This window comes from Curcuma longa, chromosome 2 (genome assembly GCF_044706935.1).
Source record: "Curcuma longa cultivar G26 ecotype Majalengka, Jawa Barat chromosome 2, ITB_CL_G26_1.1, whole genome shotgun sequence".
Classification (NCBI taxonomy): domain Eukaryota; kingdom Viridiplantae; phylum Streptophyta; class Magnoliopsida; order Zingiberales; family Zingiberaceae; genus Curcuma; species Curcuma longa.
In genome coordinates, this window is record NC_133862.1 from 809034 (window position 1) to 831784 (window position 22751).

Sequence of the window (22751 nt, forward strand, 5' to 3'; positions counted from 1 at the left end):
TTTGTTCTTCATGGTTGGTCACTTGCAATTTTGTGAAGATAAGGAGAAGTTTTCAATTAACTGAAACTAGATACTTGAGAATCATAAAACTTCACATCTAATGGGTTTAACTAGACAAAAGTGTTGTCTTTGTGCATTTTCCTTGTTCATACTCATTGTTTTTAGAAAATAATAGCATCATTTTCTTTTAATTCATGTTGTAGAGATCCAGCATTTCCCTACCTTTAATCTCACCTTCCATTTTGTGTGTAGATCTGTGGTGTCAATTTTTGTTTTGCTGGTTATTGCCCTACTTGTTTTAACTTCAAATATACATTCTAATCAATCTCTTTTAATTGCCAAAATTGCACAAAGCTGCCATGTCTGATTTATTTTATTTGTTTTGAAACTTTCACTTTATATTTTTTAGCTATTATTTCTCTTAGTTTTGTTTTGTCTTCTCCAACAATCTCTGTATGTTTCTTTAATGCCAATTGCAAACGACTGACCTCAAGAATTACAAATTCAGGCATGCATATTTAACTCATTTGTTTGTTTTCAAGAAAAACCATGTAATTTGTTTCAATTCATACTTTGAGCTACAGGCCATGTTAAATTTTTTATTCCTATAAGCTATGGGGGTATTTGCCTTCTCATTCATTCTATGAAAGTCTTTAGTGAAATTGTATGGAAACTGCTCCAACCATGGCTATGGAGACAATTGAAATCTCATCCCATGCCACCTGCTCAGGTGGCAAGAATTCTTCCTCTGGATTACTGATAACTAAACCGATCTCTTGAAGTTGACACTAGCTGGAACTCGTAGTGGATGATAGAGGTTTTATTGGAGTAAGATTTTTGATGTGGAATCAAGCCAATGAGTGAGGGAGTAGTAGATGACCATTGACGGGTGGAGAAAATGGTGCTGGAGAAAAAATAGTTGTTGGGACTGGAAGTTACTTTGACAGGATGAGAAAATGAGAAATCAATGCCCAAATGAGTGCTGGCCTCTCTTTGTCTCTTCCTCCTGCCCCTTTTCCTCTCCTTTCTCTTCCTATTCCTCCTCGTATGTACCTACCTGCGTCACTTTGTACTAACACTGCTACCATTGCATTCCCGCAAGCGACTGAGACAGACCAAAAATGAGATTCTGGTCCTTGGATAGGTCTTGTGTGTGAGGTGGATAGTGAGAGAAAAAGAGAACGCCTAAATATCTAGAAGCCCTGATATGATTATACGTATCTGATGGGACATTCTTCATAGGTTTGGCTCCTTGTTCAATCAGGTTCACAAAGTGAACTTCATTGAGCCAAAAGCATGTTCTGTGGGTTTCATCAAGTGGGTTCACACATGGATGTTAGACAATAGTTTGGAAGATATGGCACTGAAAATTGTAGAGATGGTCGTCCTTTATATTTAGTGACAAGATATGGGATCTACATGCTCATGGAAAAGTTCTTTACTATATATATGTGGTGACTTAGGAGTTGAAGCCCCTACAGAAATGCTTGAGGAAAGTAAAAAAAGTTCTTTTGGATTTTAAAAGTAGGTCATGTTTTCTGTAGACCAAGGGATCGAAATGAGACATGCTAGACGTACCATTTGTTGATGTTGGTGGATGTGTCAGATGGTAGACGAGGAGAAAAGGGTAGAGGTAAAATTGGAAAAAAGAAAATCACTAAAGCTTTGCAGACGCACTAGAGTTTGTATTGCTTTACTTTGCCTCAATCATCTTTCCCATGAGTCACGGATACTTTGCGGACTTACATTGCCTCAGTCATACCCCATTTCCTATGTCTGCTTGTCTCAACGTTCTTTGGCGTGAGTCATAGAAGCTTCACTGATTCGTGTTGCCTGGACTAAGTCATGGAAATAGTTTGACAATTGGAGAAGAAGGGGAAACATATTATGAAGGTATTGTGGATGTCGTAGATCCACCACCTTGTTCTAATCACCTTGGATGTGCTAGGAAGCTAAGCCGACTCATGTCGCCTCAATTGTGGGCCACCAATCATATCGCCTTGTCTTAATCATCTTCGATGTGAGTTGCGGAAGCTTTGCTGACTCACACTACCTCAATTTAGTCACGAAAATAATTCAATGGTGAGGCGGAGCTCTCTATTTGGGGCTTCTCGCGATGAATAATTCAAAGATTATTGTGGAATATACCGATTAAGGATGAGCAATTTGGAGGCTCAAAGCTTCTCACAACAAAGGCAACCACTAAGTCTTCTTGTCCGATTAGGGTCTGGAAGTTTGGAGTTTCTCGTATGTTGGTGAACAGGTAAAATGAAAATTTTTGCCAATGCCATCACCACAGCTTGAGATTTTACTGCTTTAGACAATGCTTTCTATGCCATATTTCTATCTAAGAAACATCTTTTTCAGCTAAGCCAAATCATATGACCCAGAAAATGTATTTCAATAAAATATTGTGAAAATAGCAAGTCATATATCTTAAGTCTTAACAATTGTTTGTTCTCTCTCAACATTCTCTGTTTCAACTCTTAATGAAGATTATTTTTGGTTTGAGTTTTTTTAGTTTTAAATTCCAATATTGCTAAACTTGACCTTGGGAAATATTATTCTATTTAATTTTTTGATTGATGCTGTTTTTTCTGTTATAAATTTTCTGATGTTTACAGGTCTTTCTGGATTTGAATGAGAGTGATATGAAACAAATACGAATACTCTTTCGTGAGGTATTCCTGTTAGCCACATGCTTGTATTTCATGTATGCTTAGTATTCTTTGTCATTGACATTCTAAACTTTCTTAGTTGCGACTTTTAGTTGCCGTTCGATTTGCATCATATTAATGAATCTGTTTTCATCATATTAATGACTAGTATAATGTAGCTACCTTATATAAGTGAAACAACAATTAGAATACTCAAAGTCACAGGAAGTATCTTGCAACTGAAATTTCTTATTTTATTCCTTGATCAAAACACGGAACTAGGCGACATGCATGAAATTTCATATGTCGTATGCCAGAATAGTGCTACCCGTATTGAGTAGAGTTGGGCAGTACCACTTGCAACCTTGGTCAACATAGGTAGAGATGAGAATTTATCATGATGTGTTATCAGGATGATTCTGCTGGTCACTGGAAGAGGAAGAACATCTTAAAAATCAATTTGAAATCTGAAGAATCAAGGAGTCGTATACGACAGTGGGAGGTGCTTGGAAACTCTGAAGGATGAATCCAGGGACATCAGCCTCGGAGGAGTGTGGTAAGGTTGATGGACGAGATTTTGCTGGATAGTGGACCCTGTTGGAGCTGTGATTTGGCGTCCAGTCTAAATCATGTAGCATGGTTGATATCGAGGCTGCCTTATAAGGGGGAAGCTTTCTGTTTTTTTCTTAGATAGGTTAATAATGCCGACCGGAGCAACGCCTACAGCTGGTTGCTGACCGTCGTAGCATTGCCAATGACCAACATTACTTAATTATTTTTTTGTTAAAAAAAATGTAATGACAGGGTTTTGAAGCTTGACTTGTTTCTTATTAAAATGACCACTTAACCACTTGGCAGATTGCTCATAGTACTGGTGCAAGCTACAGTCATCTATTCAATGTATACTAATTTGTTAGAAATCCTTGATTCTAGTTCTCTGCCTTGATTGCTTTCAATATTAGATGGCCAACCTTCATGCAACATATCCTTTACATAATGTTATAAGTGTTTCTAAAAGGATTTTTTTTTCTTCTACTATTTCCTTGGTCATTGTTGAATGAAACACAGGAAAGTTTCTTTTATCCAATTTTTATGGAAGTATGGCCACCTATTATTTTATCTTTAAATTTTGCAATCTAAGCCTTCATGTTACTTTTTTTTTCAGTTGGAGGTAGTGAAAATGAACATCCAGGCTTGTAATTCCCCTGAGAAGATTGAGTCACTCAAGTTTATGCAAAAGAATCTTATCAACAAGGTGCTAGCTATTGTTCTACATAACTTAAGTCCATTTGTGTTGGTCTCTCTAGATACTATTATTTCAAATATATCCTTAAGTTTTATAAATGTATAACGTTCGCAGGTTGCATAACACAATAGTGGAAGTTAAGGTCTGAATTATGTTATAATTAATTTCATTTGTTCTTTGCTGTGACGGCATAGCTATGTTTATCTATATACGTGATAATGATCCTTATAATGAAAATTAAAATAAATCGATCCAATAAACCTAGTTCAGAGTCTTAAGTAATTTTTACTTGGTCTGAACTACAATATCATTTTATTTTTTACTTCTATTATTCTCATTGCACCTAGCCTTTGTGAGACTGAACCTATTCTAAAATGTACAAAACAGGTCTTCCCATCATGCTATACAACCATAATACAAATTTTTCTGCTTCATATTTCTCTTTCCTTTTGGTGAAAATATCGCTCAAGGCATGCAATTTTGTAAGATCCCTAATTGAGAAACATAGACTTGTATTGTGGGGCATTATAGATCTGACTTGCTCTTGTTGTCCCTCGAGTAACCTACCTCCCCTTGTTTGTTTTCCCTCTTGCACTCTTATTTTGCATTATAGTTTATGAAATCAGTATCAATTAGTTGGAATATCTAAGAATCAACCACATTGGATGGGTAAAATTGGAATCAGTTAAAATTTTCATATAACTAAAATAAAATACATCTAGCTTAGAATTATAAAAATGCAATATAAGAACATAATTCATCATATAATTAATATTTAATAATCAGATGTAACTCATAATAAAGTCTGGCTTTTAATAATAATGCTATTATATTTTACAATTGGTTAATAACATTATGTTAGGTTGTCAGTTAGCTTAAAACATAGATAAATATTATGTATAAATCTATTAAATTATTATGTTAATGCTATGTCCTTCCTCAGAAGGAATGCATTGTAGGGTTTGATTATAATGTTGTGGCAAGGCCGCTACATCTCCATGAGAACTTGAGTTTAATGTTAAATATGCAAGAGTTCTCACCCTCTAAGTTAAATAGACGTTATAGGAATACCAATTGTCTTACATTCAGAACATGGAATGTAGGAATGCTCGTCGGCAAAACAATGAAAGCAATAGATATGATGATTGGGAGAAAATTAATATTTTATATTTACAAGAGATAAAATGAGTAGCGGAGAAGTCAAAGATGATAGAGATCTTAGACATTAAGTTATGGGACATATGAAAGAGTAAAATGAGAAATGAAATAGATATTGTTTTAGATAGTTCATTAAAGGACGAAATAGTAGAAGTAGTTAGGAAGAAAAATAGAATTATAGCTCTTAAGATAGTGGCAGCAAAAGAAACTATTAATGTAATTAACATATATACACCTTAAGTAGGATTAGATGAAGACATCAAACATAAGTTTTAAGAAGACTTAGATGAGTTAGTATAAAATTTTTAACAAATGAGATTATTTTAATAGGAGATCTAAATGGTCATATAGATGTAAGCAATAATGAATATGATAGGTTGTATGGGGGCTATGGTTTTGGAACAAGAAATGAAGAAGGAAAAGTTATATTGGATTTCACAATAGCATATGAACTTGTAATTAGCTAATACATTTTCAAGAAAAGAGAAGAATACTTAGTTACTTTCAAAATTGAGAATAATAAGTTGCAAATTGGTTAGGAAGAGGGATAGAAAAATTTATAAAAATTGCAAAGTCATCCCAAGAGAAAACTTAACCATCCAACATCGGTAACTTAGCTACAACATAGTTTAGCGGTACTAAATATGCGCCTCAAGCATAATATTAATAGAAGGAAAATGTGCATGTCTTCTAAGATCAAGTGATGAATTAAAAGAAGAAACATAATATCTTTTAAGGAGAGGGTTGGAAATTCAAATACGATATGTGATTAGATGACATCAAATTCAAAAATAATGACCAAGAATGTACTTAGTGAGTTAGAGGGTGAGCTCCACTAAATAATGAATTTTGATAGCCAAATGAGGAAGTACAAGAGAAATTGAAGGAAAAAGAATAGGCTATAAGTCACTACTATACATTTAAATGAAGACAATTTTAAAAAGTATGTAGTATTCAAGAAAGAGCTCAAGAAAATACTAGTGATGCCCAAATGAAGCTTTCGAACGCTATCGACAACTTAATACAAAAAATGGAAAAGAGATATCTATAGAATAGTTAAAACGAGAGAGAGGAAAATAAGGGATCTTACTAAAAAATTGTATTAAAGATGAATCTAATAGGGTACTTGTGAAGGATGATGAGTTAATTTTTTCCTGAAGGTTTAGGTGATTAACTTAACTTAGGAAATTTAAATAGGTTAGAGGAGTATAGAAATTTAAATTTTTATTGAAGAATTCAAATTTTAAAAGTATAACAAATGTTAAATGAGATGAAAAATTGAAAAGGGGTTGGACTAAATGATATTCTAATAGAGGTATGGAAGTGTCCAGAAAAGTAGGGTATTGAATGACTTACAAAGATATTCAATCTAATATTGAAAACAAAGAAAATGCTCAATTAGTGGAGGGTAAGTACGTTAGTTCCCTGTATAAAAACCAAGAAGATCTATAAAATTATGAGAATTATAGGGTCATTAAGCTAATGAGTTATACCATGAAATTTTGTGAAAGAGTGATAGTAAAAGGATTGAGACTAAGATGACTGAAAATTAATTTGATTCATGTCTGAAAAGTAGACGGTCGAAGCTACACATCTTCTTAGATAACTAATTGAAAAATATTAAGAAAATAAACTAGACTTGTACATGGTATTTATTGACCTAGAAAAAATTTATAATAAAGTTTCGGGAAAAATTATATGGAGAATTCTAGAAAACAAGGAATTAGCGTAGTGTATATTGAAATAATCGAAGATATGTATAGGGATGTGATGATGAGAATGAAGACTCCAAGTGGATTGGTTGAAGTGTTTCCTATAAAAATAGGATTACATTAAGGATTAACTCTAAGTCTATTTTTTTAAACTAGTTATGGATGAAGTTATTGAATACATCCAAGACACATTACCATGATGCATGTTTGCACTCCTCAAAAAAATTATTTTGGTCGATGAAACACATTGAGGAAATGCTAAGCTTGAATCTTGATAGTAGACATTGCAAGTTAAAAGTTTTAAGCTCAGTAAAGACATAATATATGGAAAACTTAGTAGTAGTAGATGTTGCGATATAATTTTTAAGATAGGAGATGATGAGTTACTTGCAACTAAAAGTTTTAAGTAAAGATCATTTTCCACAAGGATAGAGGGGTTGATAAAGATGTTTTACATAAGATGCAAGTATGATGGTTGAAATGGAGAAGCGTGTAAGATGTTTTTTGTGATTGTAAGATACCTCTAAGGATTAAAGGAAAGTTTTACAAAACGATGATTAGACCTACTATATTATATAAAGTTGAATGTTAAATTATGAAACAAGCAGATAAGCAGAAGATAACAGTCACAAAGATGAGGATGTTAAGGTGGATCTACAGACATATGAGAATGGACAAGATAAGAGATAATAACATTAGAGAGAAAATCAAGAGGAAAAACTTCAAGGGATGCATTTAAAATAGTGTGGACATGTACTTAAGTACCAATAAATGCCTTAGTTAGGCGATGCGAGACCATGATAAATATACACATTAATTGAGGAAGAAAGAGACCAAAGAAGACTTAATTAAAAACAATAAAACATAATAAAATTCATTTAAATATAGATGAGGATATGGTAGAGGATCGAGTCTAATGTCCTTATAACCTATCCCACTTAGTGGGATAAAGGTTTGATTATTGTTGTTGTTTACTAACATTAGTCTTAGTAGCAAAAGAAATTTAATATATTTTCTTAAAGTGTTATTATAATGGAAATTACCTATATGGTCTTGCAAACTTAATATTTTGCATATTTGCCACTTCAAAATTTTATTTGTAGAGTTTGACATTCTAAAACTGAAATCTTGCATATATGCCATCAAAGAGTATATCTCTCCTAAAATAGTAACTTAAGAATTATAATCGACAATCCTTGGAAACATTATATGAAATGTCCTTAATTGAATTTAATCACTTATCATCATTTTCATTAATCTCTTTTGATGCATATTTATTTGATATTTGGGATGATGTTGAAATCCAATAAAAATGATAAAAAAAAAAAAAAGTGAATGGCTGCGAGAAAAAAAAAGAGACAATTACATAATCATCATGATTAATGTTAAGGACATTTTAAGTATAGAATTGTAATCACACAGTATTAGCTGGGTTTAGTTTAAACTAATGATATTTGAAATAGATTTATATATATGTAACATTGAGTTTTATAATGGAAAATTTGTTTTTCATTTCTAAGAGGATATACATATATGTATTTGCCCCATTCTTATAAATATTTTCATAACATTATATTTATATGTTTAATAATTATTCATGTGTCCTAATAGATACTTATTTAAAAATTTTAATATAATTATTGATTATTATAATATTATAAATTTTTATTTAATACTGATGATTTAATCAATAACATTATAACAAATAATATAATATTAGTATCCAACTATTGATACTATTAATCATATTCTTTAATGTAATTACATATTAAAAGTTACCCTGCCACTAAAGTGGTTACATAGTATATAACTTTTTAAGAATAATCAAATTAATAAAATAATAATCTCTCTTATTGTGTCCTATGTTATGTAACTTTATTTTACAATCAACATTACCACATTAACCATGTTCAACAATTATAAGAGAAAATATCACCACTATCTGAGATGTAGATGCTAAATTGAGGGATCTCAAAATCAAACACTCTAATATGGAGAATACTCATTGATATAGAAAAGCTAATCAAACAATATGGTAGATTTTTAAAATATTTATTGATAAGCTATTTGGTAAATTGAATAAAAAGTTTTAAATAAATAGATTGCTAAATTAATGTCAAACAATCAAGTCTTCGTTGAATCCTAACAAATATCTTGAGTCCCTCTCCCGATTGTTATTTGCTGATCCACGTCTTCTCTGGGCGCAATGCAACTTCACAACGTCATGCTGTCTCATCCTTCTATCTTGTTAGAACCATGCCATGAAACTGCTACATTGCCATTCTCCTCTTTGTTAATCCTAGTCTTGTGCCAACCTTCCCTTGCTTCATGTTCGCTAGCAACAACCACAACATTGTCTTTCCCCATTCCACATAATCTGTCCATCCGAGCACAACATCGGAGATCGTGCCATCCATTTATAGCATTCCAGCCACTATTGCGGCTGCACATGCATCTGAGTTGAACCCACATGTGACCATATATTTAGCTATGTCAGCCTCGCCCCAAGCCTCTCTTGTTGCTCATCGGAGCTTCTCCTCTCTACTTGATGGACCATGCACATGAGCCATGCCTTATGTTAGCTTTCATGTTGCTCTCAACCTAAGATAAAGATCCCACATATGTGTTGGTTGGCTTTTTGTAGTTTGGTTGGCGCCACAACATGTGGCATTTGTGCCTTCCCTTTGGCCTGTGAATTACTCTCCCTGGTTGTCACCATCGTCGAAATTTGTCTTATATCCTATCTGTGATCTCCACAAAGATAAGGAATATGAGTGAATTATTCAGGCATGTTAAGGCCCTTTTGCTAGCATTATCTGTTTATTTCCTGAACAAGAAGCATGCATTATCTCTGGTTTTTATTGTTGAAAATTTTTAGACAGGAGGCTTTTTAGTTTTTCCATATCTAGTGATATGTTGTAATTTAGTAGCTACTGGGAGTCTTTTTTATAATTTCTTGATATGTTCACATAAACATATAGAAGATGGCAACTTTCATGTTCTTGATTGGTTGTATAATTTTACTGATGTGTGGACATGCATGCTTCTGTCCTTTATCTAATTTGTAATCTTGTCTTTTATGCTGGAAAAAATCATTGACTGTGTGATAATTTACAATCTTACTTTTCTTTATTGTCTATGTTGACTCTTATTTACTTACTCGCATTCAAACTTCAGATCTTCAATGATTCAGCAGAAGCTAAAGTTCCTGCTGTTCTTGACTACCTGGGAACAGTTATTGAGGTAATCATCAGGACTTGCAAAGATGGTTTTACTTTTTTTTTACACAGTTTGTGCATTGCTTGCTCATTAGAGGTTAAACTCTGGTCGAACTGAGATGTAATAAAAGACTTATGTGTGAATATATATATTATGTTTTGACCATGATTACCAATATTGGCATTCATATTCGAATGTTCAAAAGTTCAGCCCTATCAGGTTGGTAGGAACAGAATCAGTGAGAATTAAAAAAAAATAAAAAAATAAAATTCCTAATAATTTTATTAGTATTTAAACAACAATTAATGATAGTGATAAATTATTACCTATTATTTTATAGTTGATATGGTATTTTTTTGGTTAATAGTTGGATACATTATCATTGTAATCTTTTAATGGACACAACACATATTCCCAAACAGCATTAATCACCTAATATGTAAAACTATAATTTTTACCATATTATTGTTATACATCACCTTAATAATAACATATTAACAATCACTCAGCACTTTAACCTTACCTAATAACATTGTTATTGATTAAATCACATCATTAATATTAACTTGAATCATAGAATATTAATTTAACTAAAATTAACATTACCTTAATTAAATTGCTATCCAACACAAACTTACGTAGTCCCTCACCATAATTAAATTAATTGCTACCACCTTAACCTTACCTATCATACTCACTCCATCCAAGACTAACCTTTCCCATTTCTCACGTGGTCCTCCATTGTGAGATTCACCTTCCCCGCGAAATGGAACAACAACTGGAGGATGAGATGATCTTGATCCAATCAAACCTTTGACCTCCTCTTCATCGTGAATCGTCCTTTCTTGAAGGCTCTCGCAACCATGCTTCTCCAATCTCTTTCTTCCTCTACAGGTCACAAGATTGCAAATGTCTCCTCATATAAGTTGGAAGCAGAGGCTCAGTTTTCATCAAATCAGATTCTTCTTCCAGCTGGAAGGGTTCATGATTTGAATCGTTTGGGTTGGTTAGGAATCAACCAATTTGGAACAAGATTGCCAATTCCTTCCTATTTTCATATGATTTTACCGGTCTTTTGCAAATCTCAACCATTTCTACTCTTTTTTTCTCAATTTAGATAACTTTCCAAGACCTGGCCAAGAGATGGACCTAAATAAAATTGGCTGTTGCCAATCCCGATAGAACTAAGTCGATCTGTATCAGGATCAACTGAGTTTTGCAACCATGCTTTTGACTATTACTAAGGTTGGATTTTAGTTCGTGTGTGTTTGCATTATGAAAGAATAGAATGAACGATATAGATGCTAAATTTTGTTTGAACTGAACCATTGATGAGCAATAGGATAGATACTTCAGAAATAAAAGGGTTTTTTGTCGGTGTCTATTGATGTGATTTAAATTAGGAAATTTTAATTTTATGGGTTTAGAAATAAGATTTTATTTTGGTTAAGTCATGCCAAACTAGGTATTTTTATTATTGTTTTGGGGAATGAGTTATTTGGAGCACAGGGTAATTATTTTCAAGTCTGAATAAATTATTTTAAGAATAGGTTAGTTTTTGTTAAATTCTATCAGACCTTTTCATCCTCTTCATCCGAAGTGTGTATTTCACATCAATTTTAATAAATTAGATAATATTCATCTGCATTTCCTGGTTAATTTTCCATTAGATTGTCTTGGAGCATGAACTTTTCTATTCTTTTATAAAGTGCTTATTGATTCCAGTAAATTGTCAACAAGATCGAAATGACTTAAAATCCATCTTGCATAAATGTCAGTAAGGGTGCTTCAGTAACTGGATACTTAATAACTCTTAACTGGATACTTGATAACTCTTAACCAAACTTGTGCTGGATGGATATGACCTCGTTGCCAAACCTATTTACAATTATTGGAATGCTAACGCAACTAAGTTTTTGCTCTTTTTATATATACATGCATTTATTTATAAATTTACAGGTTGATCCTCAACTCTGTCCCTCATGTTGGCTTGAATATATTATAAAACCGAGCCAGCAAATTAGAGGGTCTCTTAATAACCAAGCCAGCAAATTATCATTGACAAAGTTTGAAGCTTGTAGTGGTTGATTGATTGCATAACACATATGTATCATCTAAAAGCATATGCAGTTGGTGTAAATTTTTTAAAAATATTCACATATCTAATAAAGTAGAGTAAGCAACCTATCTATTTCTTATTTCTATAGCAAAAATGCATGTCAAATATATAATGTAACACAAATGTAACACACATAAATAAAATTATAGAATAGGTCATATTTACTAGTAACATACATATAATTAATTTCTAACGTGCCTATCACTTGCAAAATAAATGTTTACATTGCTACCCTATAAAAAATTAATTAATCTTCTTTAATAGAGAAAAAATCATCACAAAATACCGAATTCAGTTCTGGATCATCAAATGAATTAGACTAGCTGCATAGATGACTCACACACAGTCACCAGCCTAGCTTTCATAGGTACACACTTGTCTCGCCTAATTACTAAAACTGCTAAGGAGACAACATATCACATATATGGTACAGTCCCTGTTTCAAATGCCCTTTTGTAGAGTATTGATCCAACCTAACTTCTTTCAACCCAATTTACTCTTATTGAATGCTTCTCCACTTTCATTTGCCAACCATGGGTTGTCAACTTTGTCTCAAGGTGAAGACCATCCTAGAGACTATCTACTAGGTTCTTGCCTTATCATGTCTCTATCGGCAACTGACTTCAATTTCTCCATTGCTCGTTTCTCCTTGGACCCTTGTTGAGTGTTTTACTTCACCTCCAGCAGTCTATTATATTGTCAACATCACCATGTCTCTATCGGCAACTGACTTCAATTTCTCCATTGCTCGTTTCTTCTTGGACCCTTGTTGAGTGTTTTACTTCACCTCCATCAGTCTATTATATTGTCAACATCACCACAAGGAGAAGCCACTCAAGAGATTGTCTCTAGAGGTCCTGCCTCATTCACTTGCACTAGATGCTTTGCATGCTTCCTTGCAAACAATCCACCTCAACTTTATCTTAGTCAATGTATCTTCTTTTTTATGTTTCTAGTTTATGCAATAAGTTGTGGTGGATGATTTGCATGCTTCCTCGCAAACAATCAACTTTATCTTAGTCAATTTATCTTCTTTTTGGTGTTTCTAGTTTATGTAATAAGTTGGGCATAGATACTTCCCATTCTCTAGCTTTTGGAGAATTTTTAGAGTTATTACAACTGAATGTGGGTTTAGTTCCACAAAGGGTATTCTAGTTTTAGGATATTTTGTTGAGTCTACTAAATATCATGTAAGAGTTGTCTCAAAATAACATTAATCCAAATCTCAAGCAGTGTTGATGTTTTGGTCTTTAACTAGAACTATACTATATTCATGTCGGCATTCTGATATATGTTGCTAGTGGGGAATTGGAGGTTGAAGGAAGGGAGAGAAGAAGAAAAGAAAAAGATGTCTACAACATCCTTTTCCTTAAAAAGAGGGGGACTAATTAATCGTGGGCATAAAGTCCAGAGATGAACAAAATTTGACAATGCTCACCTTGTTTCTTTTGCTGAAGGCAAAATGACTTATTTTTTTGCTTCTTAAAGTTGGAATAGACTTTTTTCCATGGAAAGGAAAAAATATACTGCAATCAGATTCTCCCAATGAAGCATCTGTTCTTTACAATCAACAATTTTCTTCTTTAGTGTGGATCAACTAGTTATTGCTGCTTCAACATATATCAAGTTATCAACATCAGTCATTGCCTTCGATGAAAATCAGATACTTCAAAAGAATGGAGAACATTATTAGAGAATGAATGAGATTTAGGAAGATGAATTTGAGAGGGTTAGAAAGTGAATAGTCAGGAAACAAGATTGAGGAGCCACATGTAAGCTCAAATCAACAAAGGGACAGAAACTGGCCTAATAGCCTTTTAGCCATTAGCACAATGACCCGACAACATGGCAATATGACTGTTCATCCCAGTACTCAGTAGCAATCTGAAACTTGGTGGATCTTTGTGCCTGATTGCTGGTAGGATTGCCAAGTGATGCCTTATGAAACTTCAATTATGATTATCATATGTGAATTATGTTCACATATTTAAATTGTTTTATGCCATTATACCTTTTTATGAGTTTCAATAACCTCATTTGTTAGAGCTATAGTATGTCTTACTATTAAGGTGTGTACAACTGTTTTACAGTTGGTTTTATAAGCCTCTAACATACATGGAAATGTTTTATCTTCATACTCTACATCAAGGCTTCAACAAGTTGCTTCATATGTGTTCTTGTTGCAGGCAGGTTGCAAGTTCTTGATATTTGCCCACCATCAGCACATGATTGATGCAATACACCAATTTCTTCTTGTAAGCAACTTCTTCTTTGTTTGTTATGTATTTTATGTAGTATGATTCTGGACCAGCAAAACATCACAAACAAGTAACAATATATTGCAGAAAAAAAAAGTTGGTTGTATAAGGATTGATGGTGGTACACCTTCTACATCAAGACAAACTTTAGTTGCTGACTTTCAAGAGAAGGATAGCATCAAGGCTGCAGTTGTAGGCTACTTTTTAGTTTGTTTGGTTGTCTCTGTTTTGTTCTACTTTTTATGTTAATAAATAGCAAGCAAAAAACCTGAGTATATGTTTATAGCTTTCAATTAGAGCTGGAGGCGTTGGCTTGACTCTCACAGCTGCAAGCACAATAATTTTTGCGGAGTTGTCATGGACTCCTGGTGATATCATTCAAGCAGAAGATCGTGCTCACAGGATTGGTCAGGTAATGGTTAAAACTATTGCTATAATTCTTGGTTAGCCTAAAGATATCCTCTTTCCTTTCTTGGATGCAAACACACCTCTCTATAGGAATTTGATATTGATGATGTTATCATTGAAATTGGTTGATTAAAATGAAGAAGAAATTTTGGAGTCTTGTGCACCCCTTGTGCTGAAAGATTTTTTTTTTTCATATTCCTTATGATTCCAAGTGTTATAAAGTTTGGAAATCACTTGAAAAAAGTTAGCATAGACAAGATGATATGTTAAGATGAATGAGTGAGCTTAATAAAAGATAAAAATTTTAAACTATATAGCTAAACAAGTTAAGTCAATTACAACTACAATTAAGTAGGTGTCATGTATAGATGGTCCAAATTAAACTCCACTGAACATAAATAAAAGTGATACAAAACATTTTAGCATTCCTAGCATTATAGCTAGATTGTAAATAAACAAGATGCTCATGAAAAATCTTAATATTTGGCCCCATATGAGATTATTATATTCATTTGATAGGTTAAGGGATATGAAATAAACAAGCTCGAAGCTTGACTCATTAGCATTAGTGCAGTCAGACGAGCCAACTCATGGTGGGGCGGGCCAACCCATCAAAAACCCATCGTATAGCGAGGCGGGCTGGCCTGCCATCTTGACAGACTAGAAAATCTCCAACCCAATCCAACTCAAAGCGGTTTGTGAGTTAGGTGGGCCAATCTACAGGTCTATCAAAAAATAAACAATATATATAAAAGGTTGAAATTTTTACGTTTGGATTGCTAATTAGGTGAGTTAAGCCTATGAGTCCACTAAAAAATAAAAAATATATATAATATTGAAATTCTTAAATTTGGTTGCGAATCAGGTGGGTTAAGCCCATGAGCCTATTAAGTTTTTCACTTTTATTTTAAATTTTAGAAAAAAAAAATTTTCAACCCAAACCCATTGCGGGCTGACTCGGGTGGGTCGCGGGCTCAAGCGAGTAACTTGTCTGGATCCACCTTAAAATGGGTTGATAAAATACCAACCCAACTTACTTAAATTGTTTGGCGTGGCAGGCCAACCCAACGGGCCTAGTCCAAATTGACGGCTCTAATTACCATATGTGAACAATGCGTAAACAAAATATTTAACTATTCTAAATTTTGAGTATGATCTTATTTGCTTTTTTTATTGAAATACATAAAAGTATAATAAGCTATATATTCTTGTAATTTTAAATTATTTATAATATATTTTAAATGAGGAAATGATATATGTTTAATTTATTAGATCAATGATTTAACTAAATTATTTGGTAGAGCTTGATAAAAAGCTTTAGCTCAGCTCAAACTCGATAAGGTTTAATAAGCAAACTTGAATAAGTTCGATATGAACATGAACAAGCTTGAGCAAAGTCAAGCTGGGCTTGGTTCGGCTCATTTACACTCTCTTGATATAGAGTCCTATTGGTGGGTGAACCATGCAATCAACCCCTAATAGTTGGAACACTTGGACTTTTGTTATATACATTTTTTAGTGTGAACTGTTTTTATTGCTAGGCCAACAACTATGCTTATATATTTTTTTTACTAAATGGTATCTTGCTTTTTATGAAAATTTGGTAATAGATGAATCATTTTATAAAGATTGAACCAGTGGTAAAAACGTTAAATTGCATGCATGGCCTGTATCTAAGATCGGACCTTCAATGGATAAACATTAGGGTAACATCAAAGAGCATGGTTCCATGATAGTCTTAGGATCACAGATTTTTCTTTTCTAAAATTGTGCCTTCATGGATAAACACTTGGGTAACTTCAAAGTGTATGATTCTGTGATAGTCTTGTCAGTAGTTTCACAATTTTAATGTCATGTTTAGTTGATGATAAATGAGAGGAAAAAAATAGGGAAAATTTACTAATTTCTTGTCACTTTTACATCCTTCTGATTTTTTTCTCTCACAATTTTCTCCATGTACGCTAGCCTAGGAAAGGTCATTATTAAAAATATCTAATAATCCATCAATTGAATTATTGAACAAACAATTTTGTAGAAGAGCCTCTCTCTCAGATATGCTATGCTGGCATTTAATTGTGGATCCATTAAAACTTTCCTAGCTTTCTTTTTAATTGTGCTAGACAAAAATACCAGGTTATGTTAATATAGCTATGTATGCATGAATGCTCTCCCAAGGTTCTATGGATGTATTTCTTTTCATGAATACCATTTGGGGTGTAATTTTCCAGAATAATTGACTCAGTTGATATATTGACACTCTTAATTCTATCAACCTCGAATCCGATTAAATATTCTCGTCCTATTCCGGTTACAGGTATCATCAGTCAACATATACTATCTTCTAGCAAATGACACTGTGGATGACATAATCTGGTATGCCCATGCCCCCTTCCTTAGTTTTGTGGCACTTTTGATTGCTAACTGTGCATACTGACTAATATTCATTCTGTTCAGGGATGTCGTTCAAAATAAATTGGAGAATGTTGGCCAGGTTCTATTTTCTCCCTCTTCATTTTACTACTGATCATGCAACTCGTCATAGTCACATTTGTAACATTAAATTTCTTAAAATGACTGAAGAGAATCTATTTTCTCCCTCTTATGGATATTTACCTCGTAAACACTAAATTGAAGAGAATCTAATTCCTAAGCACAGTCGCAATGCATATCGGATTTCAAATGTACTGCCCGAAGCACCAACAGTAGGTTCTCTGTTTCATTTTGCTGCTTATGCCAAGTGCAATTGATTGAAGAATCATGATTTTCGTGTCGCTGTGGACTTTAAATAAACGACTACGTTTCTTTTGATCTTAGTATATATATAGTCATGGCCTTTATCCTAAACCTTTCAAGTTTCAACTACTGGAGGTACAATGTTTTGCTTTGCCTGCAGGTTCTTGATGGCCAAGAGAATACATTAGACGTGTCTTCGAATCCCCCAAGCCGAAGTCCTCATAAGCAACGAACTTTGGACGCCTTTATGAAACGTTGCCAAAGTACCGACGACGACGCCCATCACCAAGCTAAAAGTCCTCATAAGCAACAAACTTTGGACGCCTTTATGAAACGTTGCCAAAGTACTGACGATGCCCACCACAAAGCTAAAAGTCCTAAAATCTGATCTGAGTTTCCTCACTCTTTCTGTGTTTTGCGAATGCATGCCTAATGTGTTCGATTTATATGGCATTTTTGGTAGACTGTTGTAATCTATTGTAGTGGATGAATAACATGTATCTTTCTTCTCTCTTGTAGAGAAAGAAAATGGTGAAGCATCGATAAGTATCACAATTCTTCAAACGTTGTAAATTGCCATTAGAAAAGAGCAAAACAAAGTGTTTGTGTCCATCTGCTCAGCATTGCCTTGGCAGTCAGAGCTTTTGGCTTGAAAATTGATAATTTTCTGGAGATTATGGGTTTTTGGTTATCCAAATAAAAAAAAGTTTCTATGCTTTTGTAAATTATCTTTGTATTTTATAAAAAAAAATTGTGGGTTTTTGTTGTAGAAATTATATTTGTTATGTGATTTTTTAATGTTTTTTAAATTATCAGTATTATTATTATGTGGGCTTTATCTATTCATAAAGAAAGTAAAGAGCAAAATAAAAAAATAAAAACATAGAATAATCGAAATTTCAAGGAGCATAATCGAGTGTTTATTTGTGAATCAATTTTTTATTTAAAAAATAAAAGCATGATTCGGTAATGATGTTATTGTTGATAATTTTAATTATTTATATCATATTTATTAATAAAAATTTTATTTGATTTGGATAATGAGCGATTATAATAATGAAATATACATTAGCATGAGAGATATAATTCAAAATTTAGCAAGGAGCGTAATCGTAGTGTTTAGTAACGACGGTGTTGCAAGGAGATTGAGATGGCGGGAAGCAAGTGAACACGACGAAACGAGTGACACAGTGAATTACAATCAACTTTAATTTTTTTTTAATTTAAATTTTAATTAATTAATTTAATCAATTCCTAACTATTAAATTTTCTCGCCCTAATTAAATTATCCTATTAAAAATATATATAAATTTATTTTAAATTTTAAAAATTATAAATCAAATATATATTTATATATATATTATTAATCTATTATTATCATTAATATTATTAATATAATTTATTTTATTTTAAAAAATTAATTAAATATTAAATTGAATCTGATAATATAATAAATATTAAATTAGATTATAATATTTTTTAAAATTAAACTAAATAATATTAGATTATATTTTATTTATTATAATTTTGATTATATAATTATCTAATAATCATATTATCGAGTATTACATGATAATTTGAATCAAACCCGGCGTTAAGGAATATGAACAGTATATTTTATAGTTAAGCAAGTTTAGTGCATGCAAAATTTGGATCAAAATTTTTAATAAAAAACAAAATTTATTTATGAATTTTGATCGACTTAAATTTATATAGTAATTTTGACTAAATTATTACATGAAATTATATTGATCAAAATTAAAAATAAAATTCATTCACATATTAATTTTGATTAAAATTATTATATATATTTAAAATGGATATTCTATAAAATATGTATACTTGGGATAAAGAAGATAAATGTAATAAGTATTTGAATTATTATTAGGATTAGAAAAATCCTTTTCTTATTTTTTGAAATAAAGTTTATTATTTTATTTTAAGGTTTTTTTAAATTGGCATCAGATATTCTCATTAATTCTATTTATAGAAAACCTGAAACCCCTAATTTACCGCTCCGCCTCCTGCCGTCGCCGCACTCCCTCCACCGACTTCCCTTCCCTTCCCTCCTCTGTTTTCGCTCGCCGCGCGCCGCCGCCGCCGTCGCCGCTGCCACCAGTTCCTTCTCACCATCACCAGCACCGCATACCAGCATTTTCTCCTCTCCCTAGTGGGTACTGGATCCCTTGCCTTCTCCGTCCGTCGCAGGTCGAATCTGTGTTGGTTTCTTTCTGTAATCCTACTAAGTGTTTGGTTTAACGCCGCTGTAGATATTAAGGAGAACGGCCATGGCCAAGAAGCGAAGCAGTTCTCGTAGGCTTGTCAAAGCATCCAATGGAGATCGACAGCCAGAGTAGAGATTCATCCTTCTTGCTTTTCTTCTTATTCTCCTTCTTTTCATTGTATCAGTTGATGATACGTCTTGTTGTTTAACTATATAAGCAGAGTGAGCTCCAATTGCTACGAAGGAGAGCGCCTCGACCATCTCCTGTTTCAACTCACCAAGTAACTTGCACCATTTTTTCTCTTGTGTCATTCCTCTAGTGGCTTTAGAATTCATAATTGTTTTTATTTGCTTTAGGAGCATTGAATCAGCTAAACTTTCTAAAGGAGAGCTACCTGATAAGATATGGATCAAGGTTTTCCTTATCTTAAGGGAATTTAACCCCAATGTGGCTTTAGTGCTAACGTTTATCGATTTGTTAATGTCATTGTTGAATTTGGTTCATGTAGCAACAGTTTGCTATTGGCGTCAACGATGTCACACGTGTTCTTGAAAGAATGATACAAGCGGAGGCAGATTGCCAATCAAAGAAAGAGCACAGTAATATCAATCTCCGTAGAGCTCCTCTGGTCCCTCTGCAGGTTATGTTCTTTCTTCGATGTCTTCTATGCTTCTGCCTTTATGCCCAAAATAATGATGTAGAGCATTGGAGATCAACTTTTTCATTTTGTTGAAAAGTTTTTGGGATGCATGAGTGATTATTTGTGAGTCATTTGTTTTTACGGGACCTCTTTAAGACTCACTAATCTCTCTGGTATATCATTTCCCTTCAATACTTAGACATTTTATCTACTCCCTGTGTATTGATGTTGAATATCAACATTTGAAAACAAATACTCCAAGTGTACACTTGACATCCTAGTTGATCACAAGTAAACATTTTTAGATACAATTTTGTTGGAAAGTTATTAACAATTTTAGATACTCATACTTCAGTTCAAAAAAATAGTTCCCATCTAGATTTAGACTATTGTTTCTCCTACTTGTTAATATATTTGGTCTGGCTAGCCTTCATCCTTCCCCTTTCTAAACAGAAATGGTGTTTTTGATTGGTTTAAGAAATCATTTCTTCTACTTCTTCTTCTTTCTCAGCTAAATGGACTATTTTGTATGAATAGGATGGATTAATGTTTCATAAATATTTTCTCTATCAATTGGCTTGTATCAAGAGTCAGTTCTATGTTCTTTGTTTCTTGCATTAGTATTATATAAACTCACTAATCATGTTAAAGATAAATGTTTTTGTTTGTTACATGCTAACAAGATTATACTTATTGACTTCAGTAAGTTTTTATTTCTTCATAAGAAAATTCTCATAAATTCTTAAAAGTGCTTACTGTGAATCACTCATATTCTTGAGTTCAGCAGCTTGAAATTTAAATGTTTATAATATTAATGGAGGATGAATCTGGAGTATTTTAAGTGTCCATGAGGATAGCATACATACCTAAGGCTCACAAGTATGCACATACAATTCTCTATGTTAAAATGAACTTGAATTTAGCAACGTTAATCCTTACAGAGATCACATTTCACGCATGTAGTAGGGTCATGTTATGTTTCCCAACCGAAACCCCGCAGAGATTATGTAAATAAACAGTTCAGGGAGTTTAGAGTTGAGGAAGTAGCAAATGTAAGCAGATGACAGTGCTTGAGTGTCTGTTAGCACAAGTTGAAAGAGTAGAATCGGGCAATTTGGACTCTGGAATAAAATGTGAGGATTCCATGCAAGGTTTACTGTGTAGCGGATAATCTGGTATCGGGTATAATTTTTTGATTATTTGGAAATGCTTCACAAATTTTCATGATTTTTGGAGCAATGGTTTCTTTGCTTTGCATTCACACCTATCTAACAACATGTTTGGGTATCTGTTCTAATAGATATACATATTTGGTGCATGTAGGTCGTGCTCTTAGCCGCGGACTGCAACCCACGAAGGCTGACAAAACATATTCCAAGCTTGGCATCGTCCGCGCAGATCCCTGTGATATTCATTAAGGATAACAAAAGAGGTTCCTTGAGATTAGGTGAACTGGTGAAGTTGAAAACAGCAATGGCAATTGGAATAAAGGTTGGTTGCTTTTCCTCTCATCGTTATAATGTTCTTATGAGTGAAGCTGAGGCTATTGCTTTCATCTCTTGTCTAGGTCAAAGGAAGCATAATTAACGAAGCAATGGATGAACTTCTCAGCAGTCATTCCCCGGAAATCTCCCCTCATATCCATGATCTTAACATGGTATCAAAGCCTCCCTAATTCGTTGTATCTTATCCATTTCATATCGCGGCAGTCATTGATCATCTCTCATTCTTCCTCGACCTTGTCATGACTCGGTCCATCTAGCAGTCCCTCTTGGCACATTGCAGAGATTGTTTCGTCCCGCATACGAAGTCCTCCATCGAACTTCATCTCCTTTGCTTTCGCTTTTTCATTCTTTCTTTTCTCATAATGTAAAAACTCATTACCAACTCTTTTATCATTATGTTGATCAAAACCCTTACAACCTTGCTCGTCCTCATTGTCTTCTCAATCAACATGACTAACATCTTCCTCTTCCAATGCCCCTAAATTTAATATTGTAATTGGAACTAAAATTAGATTCAACCGTTCTAATTATCTCCTATGATCTTAGGCACTTGGAGTATTTGTTGGCTTTTTCATGTCTTCACATTTGGGTCGCAAAGATGTGACCTACTTAGCATGGTGAAGTTTGAACTTCTCTATCCTTATAAGGGTTTTTAATATTACAAATGTAACCGATAGTCACTTCATTAGTGCCCTTCTTACAGATGTACTCTTATTTTGCATTCAAAGAGATGCTTTGCGACTTTAAACCCTTAGAGCATCCGCAACGCGCGTTAATCGCGTGTTAATAGGGTGATGTGGAAGAAAGAGGAAAGAACATGGAAGAGTGAGAGAGGATAGAGATATTTAACACGTTCAGAACATTGAACGTG

At 33.3% G+C, this 22751-nt stretch overlaps 2 protein-coding genes across 5 annotated transcripts in view; both read left to right on the plus strand.

Annotated features, from left to right (window-relative positions):
• Positions 1–18182, plus strand: part of LOC141821928 (uncharacterized) — a 47360-nt gene extending 29178 nt beyond the window's left edge. For both annotated transcript variants that reach the window (XM_074709316.1, XM_074709315.1), the window contains exons 16-24: positions 2625–2681; positions 3823–3912; positions 9951–10016; positions 14298–14366; positions 14457–14561; positions 14656–14781; positions 17092–17150; positions 17232–17268; positions 17671–18182. In XM_074709316.1, the coding sequence (XP_074565417.1) occupies positions 2625–2681; positions 3823–3912; positions 9951–10016; positions 14298–14366; positions 14457–14561; positions 14656–14781; positions 17092–17150; positions 17232–17268; positions 17671–17898 (837 nt within the window). In that variant the 3' untranslated portion in view covers positions 17899–18182. The remainder of the gene's footprint in view (positions 1–2624; positions 2682–3822; positions 3913–9950; positions 10017–14297; positions 14367–14456; positions 14562–14655; positions 14782–17091; positions 17151–17231; positions 17269–17670) is intronic.
• Positions 18183–19565: 1383 nt separating this feature from the next.
• On the plus strand, positions 19566–22541 carry LOC141822419 (uncharacterized). Of its 3 annotated transcripts, none has more exons than XM_074709864.1 (7): positions 19566–19684; positions 19781–19863; positions 19953–20015; positions 20092–20149; positions 20244–20375; positions 21699–21866; positions 21943–22541. In XM_074709864.1, exons 2-7 carry the CDS (start codon positions 19799–19801, stop codon positions 22048–22050), a joined length of 594 nt encoding a protein of 197 aa, XP_074565965.1. In that variant the 5' UTR covers positions 19566–19684; positions 19781–19798; the 3' UTR covers positions 22051–22541. The 3 variants fall into 3 exon arrangements, with proteins under 3 accessions (XP_074565965.1, XP_074565967.1, XP_074565966.1); XM_074709866.1 differs by having other exon boundaries at positions 20250–20375; XM_074709865.1 differs by having other exon boundaries at positions 19956–20015.
• The last annotated feature ends 210 nt before the right edge of the window (positions 22542–22751 follow it).

Bases quoted from the DNA above. Each gene is read 5' to 3' on its own strand.
- LOC141822419 (XM_074709864.1), top strand. From the start codon at position 19,799: ATGGCCAAGAAGCGAAGCAGTTCTCGTAGGCTTGTCAAAGCATCCAAT. The intron at 19,864-19,952 runs GTAGAGATTCAT...TAACTATATAAG, and splicing joins AATGGAGATCGACAGCCAGA to CAGAGTGAGCTCCAATTGCT. The intron at 21,867-21,942 runs GTTGGTTGCTTT...TCTCTTGTCTAG, and splicing joins CAATGGCAATTGGAATAAAG to GTCAAAGGAAGCATAATTAA.